The sequence below is a fragment of the Acomys russatus genome, chromosome 23, assembly GCF_903995435.1.
Source record: "Acomys russatus chromosome 23, mAcoRus1.1, whole genome shotgun sequence".
Classification (NCBI taxonomy): Eukaryota; Metazoa; Chordata; class Mammalia; order Rodentia; family Muridae; genus Acomys; species Acomys russatus.
Genome location: NC_067159.1, coordinates 11643766 through 11660734, shown reverse-complemented (window position 1 = coordinate 11660734; position 16969 = coordinate 11643766). Strand labels below are relative to the sequence as shown.

General features: G+C 39.7%; 1 protein-coding gene across 1 annotated transcript in view; it reads left to right on the top strand.

The window, feature by feature from the left end:
• The window catches only part of Stxbp3 (syntaxin binding protein 3), a 44516-nt gene that overhangs the window by 12276 nt on the left and 15271 nt on the right, over window positions 1-16969 (top strand). Inside the window, exons 4-9 of the mRNA XM_051165668.1 lie at window positions 787-863; window positions 4163-4241; window positions 5097-5197; window positions 10017-10171; window positions 11867-11957; window positions 14762-14886. Coding sequence (XP_051021625.1) covers window positions 787-863; window positions 4163-4241; window positions 5097-5197; window positions 10017-10171; window positions 11867-11957; window positions 14762-14886 — 628 coding nt within the window. The remainder of the gene's footprint in view (window positions 1-786; window positions 864-4162; window positions 4242-5096; window positions 5198-10016; window positions 10172-11866; window positions 11958-14761; window positions 14887-16969) is intronic.

The following is a 16969-nucleotide window of genomic DNA, read 5'->3' as shown; positions in this document are numbered from 1 at the left end:
CGTGAAGCCCAGTGACTGGAGAGGCTGCATTTTCTACTGTGAGATTTCATTTCCACAGCACCATAACAGCCAGTCACCTCATTCACCCAACATGTATTATGTACACGTGGCACCCATCAGGCTTCTCACTCGGGGTGCTTCTGCAGGCAGCATGAGTAGGTGGCTCTGTTCCGTTCTGGGTTTCGGGTTCTGTTTCTGAGATAGGGTTTAAGGTAGCCTTTATGTTTTAAAATAATAATGTACTGTGTGAGGGTGTCTATGGCCAAGTTTACATTTGCAATTTTAGTAGCATGTATTTTAAAATGCATATTTACTATTTTAAAATTTTATTGCTTTGTGTGTAGTGTGTATGTTCACAGGACAACCTGTTGGAGTAGTTCTTTCTACTGTGGGGTCCTGGACACCAAATTTAGGGCATCATGTTTAACAGTCTGTTCTTTTACTTGCTGAGCCATCTCACTGACCCCAAGAATTATTTTACTTTTTAATGCATTTCTTTGTTTCTTCCTGGTATATTGATTGCTTATGCTATATTCTGGTAGGCCTACCTATAAAATGACTGCTTTCTCTTTTTCCTCAAAATTTCATGTAACATTTGAGAGAAGATACTTTTTTTTTTTTTAGGACTTACTAACTTAGCAAATGAAAAAAAGTAAGCCAAATATATATGTGTTATTATTATAATCATCATTATTATATTATTATAAATGGAAAATACAATGAAGTTTATTTAAAAATAATTTAAACTTTGGTTCTATCAAATGACTCTTTTGTTGTTGTCGTCAGTTATAGAGAATATTTATAAGAACCGTGAGCCCGTGAGACAAATGAAAGCTCTTTATTTTATCTCTCCAACATCAAAAGTGAGTATTTTCTGTCTTGAGAGTGAGTATTTGGGCTCAATGGTAGTGTGTGTACTTTCCATGGGCAAGACTCATGAAACCTTGATCTTAAAATTTTGATAGATTTTTATTTTGTGTGTATGCTAGTGCTTTTTTTTTCTCTTTTGTGTGTGCACATGTGTGTGCAGGTGCCCATGGAGACCAGAAGAGTGTATTGGGCAGCTGGAGTTACAGGTGAGTGTGAGCTGTCCAGTGTGGGTGCCTGAGAACCGAACACAGGTGCTCTGTCACGGCAGCGGCGCTTGTGCTTGTAACTGCTGAACCAGCTCTCCTGCCCCTCAGCCCTTGTTAGGAAAAACAAAACAAAACAAACAGAAAAACCAGGTTCTTATTCAGAGTTTCAAATATGCTTTATTAGAAAAATATTTCCATTATTTGCGTTATTTATAACATTTTTTTCTGTTATAATGTTTATTTTTACTGCTCCCAGTAAGAATGTATAAAGATTTATTTTCTCCTATCATATGAAAGCCAGTTGTTTTTTTCTATATGCACTAAGAAAGCCGAATTTAATGATATAAAATGGTGATTTCTTTGAAGGATTTGAGTTTCACATAGCTCCTGTTGACCCTTATTTTGGAAGAGATGAAAATGTAGATAAATAAGTCTATTAAAAATATTTTTAAAGGTGGACGTGGTAGCACACTCCTTTAATCCCAGCACTCAGGAGGCAGAGGCAGGTGGATCACTGTGAGTTTGAGGCCAGCCTGGTCTACAAAGTGAGTCCAGGACAGCCAAGGCTACACAGAGATACCCTGTCTCAAGGAAACCAAAAACCAAAAATGTATCATATATATTTTTTAAAGCTGGGCACAGTAGTGTACACCTGTAATCCCAGCACTCTGGGAGGCAGAGGCAGGCGGATCTCTGTGTGTTTGAAGCCAGCCTGGTCTATAAAGCAAGTCCAAGACAGCCAAGGCTACACAGAGAAGCCCTGTTTCAAAGCCTTGTGTGTGTATGTGTGTGCATTTAAGATGTATGTGTATTTATATTTTATGTGTATGAGTATTTTGCCTACACATGTACATATGTGTGTCAGTTACGTGCTTGGTGCCCAGGAAAACCAGAAGAGGGCATCAGATCCTCTGGAACTGGAATTGTAGGCCAATGTAAGGGCTCCCAACTTCCAGGGTATGTGTGTATTGGATGCTTTGGAAGAATTATACTCTTAACCTTTGAGCCCCCTCTCAGTCTTGATCAATACGTCTATTTATCTTAAAGATTTTCCGATAGAATACGTGTGTGTGTGTGTGTGTGTGTTTATGTCAAAAATTTTCAGCTTTTCCTGACAATGTAACTTGACTTGCTTCTTGCGCCAAATTTCAAGTATTGTATTAGATTCATTTTTCTCTGTGTAATATCTTCTTGTTTGCTTTTTGAGATAGTTCTCATTATGTGTCCTAGGCTGGCCTGGAAGTGACTCTTTGTAGTCTAGGCTGACCTTGAATTAACAAACTCCTCCTGGTTCAGCCTCCCAAATACTAGGATTACAGGCCTGAGCACTAAGAGTGCTTTTCTTCTTTCTTTCTTTCTTTCCTTCCTTCCTTTCTTTTTCTTCTTTCGTTTTTTTCTTGAGACAGGATTTCTCTGTCCTGGATTCACTTTGTAGACCAGGCTGGCCTTGAACTTACAGCCATTCTCCTGCCTCTGCCTCCCTGAGTGCTGGAATTAAAGGCATATGCCACTACGCCTGGCAAACAGTGCATTTAAAAAAAAAAATTATTTACTTACTATGTATACAGTGTTCTGCCTGCATGTATACCTGCATGCCACAAGAGGGCACCAGATCTCATTATAGATGGTTGTAAGCCACCATGTGGCTTCTGGGAATTGAACTCAGGACCTTTGGCAGAACAATCCATGCTCTTAGCCTCTGAGCCATCTCTCCAGCCTGAGAGTGCATTTTTTAACACTTTTTTTTTTCACTCCCACTTTTAACTCTAGTAGAAACTAGGGAAGTAAGCAAACAGAAGAACAGTACACAAAAAATATCTTCATATTTTCTGCTAGGAACAGAATGTTTCTTAATATTTTATACTTTATCCATGATATAGTGCTACAAGAGTAAATTCATGACTGGAAAAAAACTCAACATAAAAACACCACGTTTAGCTTTTGGGAAGCAGGAGGAGATGGATCTATGTGAGTTTGAGGCCGACCTGGTGTACATTGAGAATTCTAGGCCAGCCAGGGCTACATAGTCAGTCACTGTCTTAGAAATGAAAAGAAAAAGAAAAACATTATTTTTCACCTAGCAAATTATCAAAAGGATTGCATGTGTGCTCTCACTCTTTCTGTCTCTGCCTGTCTCTGTCTGTCTGTCTGTCTGTCTGCCTGTCTGTCTGTCTCTCTCTTTCTCTCTTTCTCTCTCTCTCTCTCAGTTATTCTAGCCATCCATGGTTAATGAAGCAAAACTTGGCATATACTCTTATACTGATAATGAGACTTATCAGTATAAGAAATGGATTTGCCATTTTCCAAGAAGCTTTTTAAAAATGTTCTGTTTAAAGTAAGCAATAAATGGTTAAATTAAGATGATAGGGTACCTGGTACGGTGGCGCACGCCTTTAATCCCAGCACTTGGGAGACAGAGGCACGTGGATCACTGTGAGTTCGAGGCCAGCCAAGGCTACACAGAGAAACTCTGCCTCGAAAATGATACTGCCAGTACCATGGCTTCTGAATTCCTTGATCTGTTACCATCCAATAATATTATCTGTTGTTTCTGTCCTAGACCTCTTCATTGTCAATAATGGCATCTGTGTATTCATACTACCTTCTTGCTTGTAACCTTTTTTTTTTTTCCTTCAGTTTTTCGAGACAGGGTTTTTCTGTGTTATATTAGTGGTCCTAGACTCGCTTTGTAGACCAGGCTGGCCTCGAACTCACAGTGGTCAACCTGCCTCTGCCTCCCAAGTGCTGGGATGACAGGCGTGCGCCACCACTCCCGGCTCTCACTTGTAACCTTATTATGGTACCTTAATAGCTATTACTGGCTGGAGAAATGGTTATTTAAAAATTAGTTTATAATTACAGGGCATGGTGATGCATACTTGTAATCCCAGTATTTGGGAGGCAGAGGCCAGGGCTCCACAGAGAATCTCTGTCTCGAAAATAAAAATAAAAATCAGTTTATAAGTTAAACTTTTAGCCAGTAAGGGTTTATTTTATTGAAATAAAACAATAATGGTTGCTTCATAGCTAGCATACTTAAATCAGTATTTAATAAAATATGTGTTAACATCTCCTTTCTTTTTCAGTCTGTAGATTGTTTCTTGCGAGATTTTGGAAGTAGATCTGAGAACAAATACAAAGCGGCGTACGTGTACTTCACCGACTGTGAGTGCCTCTCTAGGGCTGTCACCTCACTGTTTATATACTTCACCGACTGTGAGTGCCTCTCTAGGGCTGTCACCTCACTGTTTATATACTTCACCGACTGTGAGTGCCTCTCTAGGGCTGTCACCTCACTGTTTAACATCCTGTTAGTTTTAGGGTGTTTACATATATGAGTGTTTTGGAATCTTAATTAAAATTCCAATTGAGCATTATTATATTATCAAAAAGAAGAAGCACCAAAGAAAAGACCTTTTTGTTTGTTTGGTTTTTTGTTTTGTTTATTGAGAATTCTCAATTTACTGAATTTCTCTGTGTAACAGCCCTGACTCACTTTATAGACCAGTCTGGCATTGAGCTCACAGAGATCCACCTGCCTCTCTGCCTTCCCAGTGCTGGAATTAAAAATATGTGCCACCACCCCCGGCTTTGTTTGGCATATTTTATGGGAGAAAAATCTATCCTGTTTTCCTCATGGTACACATTAACATAAAAAGCAAAAAAAGAAAAGAAGCCCGGAGACATCTATGCTTATGTTGTGTTATATAAATGTATTTTAATAAAAAGTCTGAAGCTGGGTAAGGTGACCCACACCTTTAATCCCAGCACTCAGGAGGCAAAGGCAGGTGGATATCTTAGTTCAAGACCAGCCTGGTCTGCAGAGCAAGTTCTAGGACAGTCAGGGCTACACAGAGAATCCTTGACCTGGAAAAACTACAACAAAAGAAGCTGTTACTTCCTCATTTGTCTCATGCCTTGTAATAGAGTGTCTCTGTCTACAGAGTATTCTTGCGTGTTAGCATGATTTATTCAAAAGGAGTAAAGACTTAGAAGGCTTATTCTTTTTCCTTCCCTCAGTTTGTCCTGACAGTCTCTTTAACAAGATTAAAACATCTTGCTCCAAGTCAATAAGAAGATGTAAAGAAATAAACATTTCCTTTATTCCACATGAATCTCAGGTACTGGTAATTTTTATTTTAAAGTTTTTGTTCATAATGAATTTTCAGAATTGGTTTTATGAGCTTGTTACTAAAGCATGGTCTGAGGATGTTATATATTTATTTATATATATGGTAAATTTTATGCCTGATCTACAAGTAAACATTCCCATGGTAAGTGGAGAAACATGAGCAAACACTGGAAGGCAACATTAATAATGACAAGAGGAGCTTACGGTTCTCACCTGCCACCAACTCCTGTGTCACCAGTAGATTATGACATTCAGAGATGTTTTAGCTTTTGTAATCCTTTGTGATATTTAAACAAATATTTGATATCACATAACTATGAAATAAAGGGTGTTTATTTGTTTTGCCTTTGGCACAGTTAATGAGTCTTTATTAATAATAGTGGTGATGACAGTAGTAACCCCCAAGAGAGTGTTTACTCTGTCAGGTCATTTTCCTGGTTGCTTTATATAAGTTTAGTAATTTCATCTCTTCAGTAGTACTGTGGACACTTCTGTTCCCGTGTTTTGTTTTAAGACAAGGTCCACTATGTAACCCTGGCTGCCCTGGAATTACTGTGTAAACCAGGATGGTTTGGAACTCCAAGAGTCACTTACCTCTGTTGCCTGAGTGTTGGGATTAAAGGCATGCACCACCGTGCCTGGCTTCTGTACCCTGCTTTAAAGGTTGGAAATTTAAGCCATTAAATAACTCACCCCAAGCCACATAGCCAGTAATAGACAGGCTTCTTATGCTCTGTTCCCTGTTAGATTTTAGATCTTATGGGGAATTATTTGGAGAACTTTTGGAACTACCAGGTCAATACTTGGGTATAGGAATATCCTAGATAAAGGATTCTTCTTTTAAGCTTTGCTGCTTGTGACAAAAGCCATTGTGGTAGTGCTTGCTTTAATCCCAGCACTCGGGTGGCGAGTCCAGGACAGCCAAGATAACACAGAGAAACTCTGTCTCAAAAACTAAGAAAAAACCAAAAACAAAACAAACAAAAAAAGACTATAATATAAATTGAAATACTTCAAGAATCTATTAAATTTCGTCCTTTAGTACAATAAATATATTAAGTTTAGTGTAGGATAAAAATAGGCTTCCTAAAATCCGGCGTGATAGAAACAGTAGCATAGTAAATGCTGTGGACATTTCTAGAGCACTGCTTCACAGCAGATATAATTTTAGTCCCTAAATTCACTAAAATCCTATAGTTGCTGTGTTAGCAGGAAGGAATTTCATAGCAATATGACTTAAGTTGGTGACTTATGGCAGAAAATGTCTATGTATATAAAGAAGTCCCTTGAGAAAGTTTTACTGCCAATCTGTGAAATATGATTATTTAAGGTCCTGTTCATGTATTCTATCTAAGTTTTTTCTCCTAATTTACTTCCTTGATCTACATCTATGAGAATTTACTTTAAAAAATTATTTTGAGATTGTGTCTGATTCTACCTACTAAGTACTGGGATTACAAATGTCTAATAGCATGCCTGGGTTTACCTAATAAGTTTAGTTGATATGGAAAAATTATGATGAGAATAAAAACATGTTGGAAATGCTACTAAGTGCTTTAAGCTAAGAGCAGAGGTTTATCTGAGCATGTAATATTGTTTCAGGGCAAGGTGTGATGGAGCATGGCTAAAATACCAGCACTGGGAGACAGTGGCTATAGGATCACAAGTGTAAGGCCAGCCTGGTCCACAGAGTGAGACTAGAGCAGCTAGAGATCAGCTGCCAGAATCAAGGCAGTCTTCTGTGAAATGATGAGCTTAATACTGGTCTTGGGCTGGAGAGATGGCTCAGTGGTTAAGGGCACTGCCTGATCTTCCAAAGGACCCGAGTTCAATTCCCAGCAACCACATGGCAGCTCACAACTGTCTCTTGTAACTCCAAGATCTGACACCCTTACACCACTGCACATAAATTACAATTAAATAAAATATTCTTAAAAAATAGCTGGTCTTGTCTCACTTGAGAATTGTGAAAGAGATACGAAGTATCCAAAAGTTTTATCAATCAGGATTGGGTACAGCTGAGTACAACAGGAAACTCTAAACTTCTCAATGCGTGAGAGTGTGTTTCTTGCTTTATAAACTTTGCACAGTAGATCTACAGAGTCGTCAGGAGCCTGTTCTCATAGGCATTCCATTCATGAGCCAGAGGACTATAGAATTATATTCCTATTTGAGGTAGAAGGACAACAAAAGATATATGGTAAGCAGAGAGGCAGAACGAAGTAAGAATCTTCATTTATACTGTGTTAGCTGAAATTTAGTTCTGTGACTACACTAAGCACACGGGGTACTGAAAGTGTCTTGTATGGACATGCACAACTGGACTTCTCAGTGAACTGGAGTCATTACTGTAAAGAGCATATTGTTGAGGACACATGGCACAGTCAGCCACAGAAGGAGTATTTACTAGGAGACTAGGAAAGCATTTGAAAAATGAATACAATTTTACATGGTAGCAATTAAGAGGCACATTCGAGGAGGTAAAAAATATGAATGCAAAGATTCAGAACAGAAAGATGTGGGAGCAGTAGGAACATGGGTTACAAGGAGTGCTGGCTTTCCATAGTTGGGAGAGACCATACTACAGGTAACAGTTACACATGAGCGGGTGCAGAAAACTGTGCACTGATCCCCAAGTCTTTAAGGAAAAATGGAGTCTTGGAAGTCATTATGATTGGCTGGATTTACATCATCTTTGTGCTGGGACCTAAACTGAAAAGGCAATGGAAATGTAGCCAGGAAAAGAAAAATGTTGGAACCACACAGTTGTTTCTTGTTGCTCTTGTCAGTCATTTTTGTTACGAGGATTTGTTTGGTTTTGGTAGGTTTGGGGACTCAAACCCAGGGCCTTGAACATGCCAGACAAGCACTCTGCCACTGAGTTATTATCCTCTGTGTCCTACCACGCTCACATGCACACGCACACGCACACGCACACACACAGGTTCTTAGAATTTCTTGCTTGTTACTTGTCTCTTCTGGTAACATTCCATAGTCGAGACATCTGTGGGTGGGAAATATGTTCCTATAGGGCAGTTGTTCTTAACTTTCCTATTGCTGTGACCTTTTGCTGTAGTTCCTTATGTTGTGACCCCCAACCATAAAATTATTTTCTTTGCCACTGCATAACTATAATATTTGAATCGTAAATATCTGATATACAGGATGGTCTTAGATGACTCCTGTGAAAGGGTCATTTGACCCTCAAAGAGATTGCAACCCACAGATTGAGAACCACTGCCATAGGGAGAAATGTTTTAGGTCTGGGATGGTAACATTCTGAACAAACAGCACTACCTACTGCAGTGGCATGTATACTATAAGGTGGCAGTTCATGTGCAGAGTGCTTGTTGGTTGGTAATTAAAACAGCAGTTGAGCCTTTGAGACACACCTGGATTGGCACAGCTGGACTTTAGTCTGTGTTCGGGCTGCTGCTATTGGTTATGATCAAAGAGTAAATGACCTTTAGTGAAGGGAAAGCAAAGGGCTTGTTCATAACTTGTTACATACCTGTATTTGTTATTCACCATTCCCACAGCCAGGGCCTCATCTAAGTTGAGAAAGGATTACTCTATTTTTTTTTTTTTTCTTTAAGACAGGGTTTCTCCGTGTAGCCCTAGCTTTCCTGCAACTCTCTCTGTAAACCAGGCTGCCTTAAACTCAGAGATCCACCTGCCTCTGCCTCCTGAGTGCTGAGTGTGCCACCACAGCCTAGCTTACTCTCACTATTCTGAAAAACCCAGCTCTCAACTCCTTCCTGTCTGTCTCTCAAATAATACTCATAAACGGCTGCTAACCCAGGAAATGTATCTGTTAGGTGAGAGAGAGAGAGAGAGACAGAGAGAGAGAGAGAGAGACAGAGACAGAGACAGAGACAGAGAGAGACAGAGAGAGACATCTGTGAGACTTCATTGTATTCATGTTAAGTCTTGTGATTTGGGGAAGAAGATCTTTAAGGATGTGAATCTAAGCTAAACAATTAAAGAGATACCTATATGAGCCTTGGGAACTTTCTGCATATGTACTGAGTTAAGATTTATTAGCTCTTCTTTCTGCCAAGCATTAGATATATTTAGTTTAACAACTCTACTTCAGATTCCTTCCTCTGTTGCAGACTGTAAAAAGCACATACTTCAGCCGGGCGTGGTGGCGCACGCCTTTAATCCCAGCACTCGGGAGGCAGAGGCAGGCGGATCGCTGTGAATTCTATGCCAGCATGGTCTACAAAGCGAGTCCAGGACAGCCAAGGCCACACAGAGAGACACTGTCAGGTGGGGGGGAGGAGGGGGGAACAGACAGTCACTTCAATTAGGGTTAGGTTAGGGTTAGGGTAGGGTTAGGTTAGGGTTAGGGTAGGGTTGGGTTAGGGTAGGGTTAGGTTAGGGTAGGGTTAGGGGTGAAGTAGACTGAACAGGGTTAGGGTTAGTGTTAGCATTAGGGCTAGGGTTAGGGTTATGGTTAGGCTTAGGGTTAGTGTTAGGATTAGGGCTAGGGTTAGGGTTATGGTTAGGGTTAGGGTTAGGGTAGGGTTAGGTTATGGTTAGGGCTAGGGTTAGGTTTAGGGTTAGGGTTATATTAGGGTTAGGGTTAGGGGTGAGGGGTGAAGTAGACTGAACAGGAGGAGAGCGAGGAAAGAGATGAAGGGTGAAAGATGAGGCAGTGAGAGCTGAGTAAGGAAAGACAACTGTTTCCGGAAACAGCCCTCAGCATTTGTCCTTCACTGTCTCAAACAAAAGCTGCAGATTTTGATACATTTTTAGAATCAAGTCTCTAGATTGACAGTGTAACTTTTTCTGGCCTGACTTAGGTTTATACTCTTGATGTACCAGACGCATTCTATTACTGTTACAGTCCAGACCCTAGTAATGCCAGCAGGAAAGAAGCCGTCATGGAGGCAATGGCGGAGCAGATTGTAACAGTGTGCGCCACCCTGGATGAAAACCCTGGGGTGAGGTATAAGAGGTAAGGCTCGGCAGTGCCCTGCTCATCTAGAAAGGCCTAAGGGCACTGCGGCTCTGCTTTGTCATATTGCTTCGCGAATAGATCTTCCTTGTGTAGTTGCCAAGCCTGACGTAAAGATGTAAGGTTTAGGCTTCAGATCGCCTCTTACTGAATTTCAAAGCTTAAATTTGGTTCCTTTAAAGAAAGTTTTTTTAAAAATCAGTTTAATAAATGTTTGAGGGCTGTTTTGTCGCCTGTAATCTTGGCATTTAAATGGCTACATTATTTGGATACTTGTTACAGTATCTAAGCATTTCTAGTATTTGATCCTAGTGAGCGTTTTAAATAAATTTTAGAATTTTTTTTAAAAGAGGTAAGGTTCAAATTTTATACTACATATCTTTATTTGCTTGTTTCTTTATGAAAGTGAAGTTACAGTAAAGTGCATTTGTTTTATGTATAAGGTTTGTTAGTTCACTCCAGTATTAACACTAGTAGCCTTCTGACCCTTCTGTGGAAAACAGCACCCACAGTGTCCCAAAGGCTGCCTTCTTCCCAGCCACCTCACCTTTCCCTTCCCAGAGCAAACTGCTGCTCACTTTTGACATGTAGCTTAGTTTTGCCTAATTTTGAACTGGCATAGATTAGACCATAGAATTTTATTTGTTTCATAGTTTTTTTTTATTTTTTGCTTTTTTTTCTTTTTGTCAGTCACTTGGATTTTAATCTTGGCTCTGCTACTGGCCAGGTGTTCTTAGAATTGTGTCTTAGAATTTATAATTTTAAAATGGGAATGGTGATAATAGTTTTCTCATGGGGTTGTTAGAATGCCAGGAGTTCACCTGTAAATTACTAAGAAAGACAATAACTACACTCCACTGCTGCATGTAGTGAGTGTATCATTGGCTTTTGCTAGAGCAGGTTCTTTATCTGAGTATTGGCATTTGTCCAGTTGATGGTGAAACATCTGCAAATTTACACGCTACTGTAAACTTCATCACTCTTAATGTAGGCATTTTAAAATCTGCCTCAAAAAAATAAAATAAAGAACGACAGAGGAAAAACCCACTGTTGACCTGGCCTACACAGGCACTCACACACACACACACTCTAACACACACTCCACTAATATACAAATTCTACTTGTTCTTTATCAGAATATTCTTTTAGGCTGTATAAACATCATACAGGATTTTAAGAATTAAGTATATTGGAAGACTGAGTAGAAGAGTATTGAGGAAATACCACACTGCCAGTGGGGGAGGGTGTAATTGTCACTTCATTTGGAAAGCAATTTGGTAATGTTTAGAAAAGCTGAAAATGCAAATGCCCTCAGGCGCAAGGTTCATACCTTCATGTGCAGCGTGCATGGAGAAATGTGCCCAGCATATGTGTTTCCGGGTTGTTCATAACGTATGAAGTTGAGAATGATCTGGTGCCTGTCTCTTCTCGGGGCTGAGTATGTAGAGTCCCGTGTAGTGACGGAGGGAGGAAGTACAGGAACAGCAGCTCCATATGTAACAACTTATTCCTCCACAGTAAAATAGCTGAGGCTATGGCAGTTATGTGACATGTTAGTACCTGAAACTTTCCATGTTTTAAAATTTTTGCATTTTATAAACCTCAAATTGCAAACTCTTATTTTAGAATTTAACTTTATAATATTGTAAAGTATGTCCTGACAGGTAATTGTTGAAATATTTTTTTCATTTTTAGTAAACCTCTAGATAATGCCAGTAAGCTTGCACAACTGGTTGAAAAAAAACTTGAAGACTACTACAAAATTGATGAAAAAGGCCTAATAAAGGTAATTTATAAATGGCAAATAATGACTGTATAAAGTTTATATTTTTTTATAAGTCAGAGCAACCTGTTCATTCATTTTCTAGTATTGATTTGGGACCCACTAAGATGGACTGAAGTTCTGTTGAGAGACCTTAAATGAAAACGTTATATAGTGTGACTTGGCAGTGTGGCCTAGGGAGGCGGGAGGCTTTGAAGTCAGCAGTGGGCCTACATCTTGGCTGTGCCATTTGATTAATAATTATGTTAATTAAGACAAATTGCAGAACTTCTATGAACTAAAATTTTGTCTCTATAAGGTGGAAATAATAATGCCTATTTGTAAGCTAGTTAATATGTATGAAGTCTTCCAAATAATGCTTCCCGCTGGGTTAGTATTTACTATATGCTGGGCTTCCTGCTATTACTAGCTCTGGACCCCAGTGTTTCTCGTCTCTGAAATGAGTGAGGTAAGGTGTACCTTGCTTGGTTGGGGTGAGAATTAGGTGAAGTACTGTCTAAGCATTTGGTACAGGTAAGAGTAATAAGCTGGGCGTGGTGGTGCACGCCTTTAATCCCAGCACTCAGGAGGCAGAGACAGGCGGATCTTTGTGAGTTCAAAGCCAGCCTGGTTAACAAAGCGAGTCTAAGACAGCCAAGGCTACATAGAGAAACCCTGTCTCAAACCCTCCCCACCCCCAAAAAAGTACTAAATAGCAACCTTTGTGTCTTCTAAAAATAATGTAAAGCAGTCAAAGACTGGGACCTGCGGAATGCCCCGCGCAGGTGTGGCTGGAGAAGGAAGAGCCTGAGGAAGTAGATGGGCAAGAGCTGTCCTAGAAGCTGTGTCACAGCAGTGACAGAGCAAAGGCCTGTGCTGCTTCAGGGGAGGAGTGGCCGAGGGACCACGGACTGCAGTGGAAGCTATTACTCTGTTAGGAAAGTAGAGTAGCTAATAAATACAGCAGGCGGTGAATAAAAACATTTGTTAAATCAAGTCCGACATAATTTCAGTGGAAAAAAAGGCAAAATACTCTCTCCCCCTCTTTCCTTTTATTCTTTCTCCTGGGAAATTAAGCATCCTTCAATTGCTCGGTACCTTTCTTTTATTCAAGCACCTGATAAAGGCTTACATTTATTTGAAGCCCTTCCTGACTCTTCAAGACAGGTGACACCACCATGTTCTCTCCTGTCTCCAAGCTTTCATATCATACAGTACGGCCTTTTTGTTTGTATTTCCGCAGCTCACCTGTATTGTGTTTTGTGGTAATGCATTTAATCTTCACAGCAATCTTTCAAGGGAGAGGTCCTGTCATTTTATATCATTTTTACCAAGCACTGTGTGAGAGGTTGAGAAACTTGATGGCCAAGGTCATACAAGAAGCCAGCTGCAGATAAACTCACCCAGACTTGATTCCATAACACTTTTTAACCACAGCACTTTTCTGTTTCAGCCTATATTAGGAGAGATAGTAACTAAGTCAAATGTATTTTAAAAGTCTAACTGGTGGATTTACCTCTGTCTGCTTTGTGTAAATAAGTAGGAATTATTGTCTGAGTTGTAGTTACCTCTTACTTCTTTGATTAATAAGCTAAAGAATTAGTTACTTTTAAGAGTGAAGTGTGAGCTGGGCGTCCCTCAGGAAGACAGAGGCAGGCGGATCGCTGTGAGTTCAAAGCCAGCCTGATCTACAGAATGAGTCAGGGACAACCAAGGCTAAACAGAGAACCCCTGTCTTGAAAAACCAAAAAAAAAAAAAAAAGTGACGTATGGACCAGGATTGGTGCTACTGGCTGGCAATCCCAGTTACTTTGAATGCTGAGGAAGGAAGATCACAAGTTAAAGACCTGCCTGGGGTACAAAGTGAGCTCAAGGCTAGCCTATCTCAAAATCAAAAATGAAAAAAGGGCTGGGGATGTAGCATCTGCCTAGCATGAAATACCAGCACCCCCTTCACCCCCAAAATTAACTGGAGACAATTAAAAAATTAGCGGTAGAATTTCCCAATACCATTTCTCACTCACTGTTTAGTAGTTGGTAGTATTTTTGAATTAATGTTAACTGGGCTTTTAATTATGATTTATAATCTTAGTTTTCATTAATATAATCTCTACTCTTAAAATTGCATAATAGTTCAGAGTACAAGCACTGAAATAGAGCTGGCTTGGGCTTAAAGCTCCGTTCTGCTACTTAGCACCTGAGTATGACCTGGAGATTTGCTTAGTCTTAAACTGTAGTGGCCTCTTAGTTGTGTGTATATGATCTATCTGCCTTCAGGGATACTGCAATAACTGAGGTAGCGCCTCTCTGAAATGAAGTGTCTTTCTTGACTAGCAAATGTCTAACACGAAGAACTCAAGTCGTAGCTACTACTCATAATTTATATCAGCCTTATTATTTGTGGGACTGAATGTCCAAGAAGATAACTTTGGCCAAGCATAATATTGTCTGTGCGCCCAGCACGTGGGAAGGTGAGGGCGGATGGTGAGTCCAAGGCCAGCCTGGGTTATATACACAGTAAAGACCCTGTCCTAGAAAAACAAGAAAAGAAAAAAACATATTTAGGGAAAGCCAAATGTTACTTCTTCAAGGAAACTTTGGACTATTATATTGCTATATTTAGCCTCAATCTAATTATGAAAATGATAGTTGTGTAGTCTTGTTTTTCCCTACTGTGCCACTTGTATTTTTGTCTGTTTCAATATAATTTTGTTTTATTGTGTGTTTTTTTTGAGGGAAAGGATTAAATTTAACTTTCTAAGATATTAAAAATGTGTTCACACAAAGTTACTGAAATTTCTTAAGATAATTTTATCTTGTTATTCTAGGGTAAAACTCATTCCCAGCTCTTAATAATTGACCGTGGCTTTGATCCTGTGTCCACTGTCCTGCATGAACTGACCTTTCAGGCAATGGCATATGATCTACTACCAATTGAGAATGATACATACAAGCAAGTATAAACTGAAGGGCTTATAAAGGGCTTGTAGACAGACTACTTATTGACTTAGAAATCTGCAAGCAGCAGAAATCTGAAAGGCCTGTACCCTGTTTGCTCGGAGACCTTCTCTCTCTCTCACTCCTGTAACTGTAACCCTGACAGCATGTTTACTTTGCAAACTAACGGGCAGCTTGCTTTAGAGCTTTTAAGTGGACTGGCTTCCTTAGCTATGCTACAGTAGCACTGCATTTAAACAAGTTGAACTCTTACTTTTTACTCACGTTCAGAGTAAATGCCAGGCCCGTTATTATAGTGCACATATGTTACATTCAAAATGATTAGGCTGTGTTTATTCTAAATCAAAAATCCAAAGGTGTCTTGTCAAGATAGTTTATTTTAAAGGACACTAGAAACACAGCCCGGCTACTGAGAACAGGAATAGTTTTACTGTTTTCATAGTTATTGATTTAACCTTTAAGTAAGGATATTACTTTTAAACTAAGGGCCAGTAAGTGAAGTGAGATAGCTTTTCTTATGAAATCATTTTACGGGCTGGAGAGATGGCTCAGAGGTTAAGAGCCCTTCCAGAGGTCCTGAGTTCAATTCCCAGCCACCACATAGAGGCTCACAACCATCCATAGTGAGGTCTGTGGCCTCTTATGGTGGGCAGGCAGAACATTGTATACATAATAAATAAATAAATATTAAAAAAAAAAGAAGAAGCCATTTTACACAAAGCAAGTCGACGACAGCCAGGGCTGTTACACAGAGAAACCCTGTCTCGAAAAACCTTAGGAAGAAAGAAGGAAAGAAAGAAAGAAATAAAAAGAAAGAAAGGAAGAAACCATTTAACTTTACATACATTTACAGATACACACAGACACACACACACCGACACACACACAGACACACACACACACAGAGACAGGCATACACATTGTGCTTTTTGACATGCTCTCCTAAGTCCAAATAGTATTTTTTTCAGCCGAGATTTGCTACGTGAAGCCAGGCATACAGCACACACCTGGGACCCTCAGCAGAAGAACCCTGAGCTCAAGCCAGCCTGGGCTGCATTTCAGGTTTCAAGCCAGCAGATTTAATACTTGAATACAGTAGTGAAAAATGAATATTAATTTTATGAAATTTTGTTTATGTTTGTAGCACTAGGTCCAGTGGTTCAGATCTGTAATTCTAGCTGCTAGGGAGGCTTAGGTAGGAGGATCACAAATGCAAGGCCAGCCTGGGCAGTTTATTAAGACTCCAACTCAAAAATGTTTTTTTGTTTTTGGTTTTGGTTTTTGGTTTTTTGAGACAGGGTTTCTCTGTGTAGCTTTGCATGTCCTGGACTGGCTTTGTAGACCAGGCTAGCCTCGAACTCACAGAGATCCACCTGCCTCTGCCTCCCAAGTGCTGGGATTACAAGTGTGTGCCACCGCACCCAACATAAAAAAAAAAAAATGTTTTTTAATAATTGAATGAAAAGAAGATTTAGGGCTGGAGAGATGGCTCAGACTTTAAGAGCACTGGCTCCTCTTCCAGAGATCAATTCCCAGCAACCATATGGTGGCTCATGACCATCTATGATGTGATCTGATGCCCTCTTCTGGTATGCAGGAATACATGCAGGCAGAGCACTGTATGTAATAAATAAATAAATAAATCTTTAAAAAAAAAAAAAAAAAAAAGAAAGGATTTTAGGGCTGGGCATGGTAGCTCACACCTTTAATCCCAACATTCAGGAGGCAGAGGCAGGCAGATCACTGAGTTCACAGCCAGCCTGGTCTACAAAGTAAGTCTAGGACAGCCAGGCTACACAGAGAAACCCTGTCTCAAACCCCCCCGTCGCCCCTTCCCCCTCTCCCCCCCGCAAAAACAGAGGACTTAGTTATAGAGCACTTGCCTAGCATGTATGAGACCCTATATTAAATCTATTGTACTATAAAATAACCTAATTAGTTAATTCAGTGTTTTATTAAGCAGATATAACATTTAATAATTATTATACTTGGCAATTTTTCTTAATGTTTGTATTTTCTGCAGTTTTTACTTGCATTTCAGTTAAATCTTGATTCTCTCCTTCCACCATGGTCCCAGT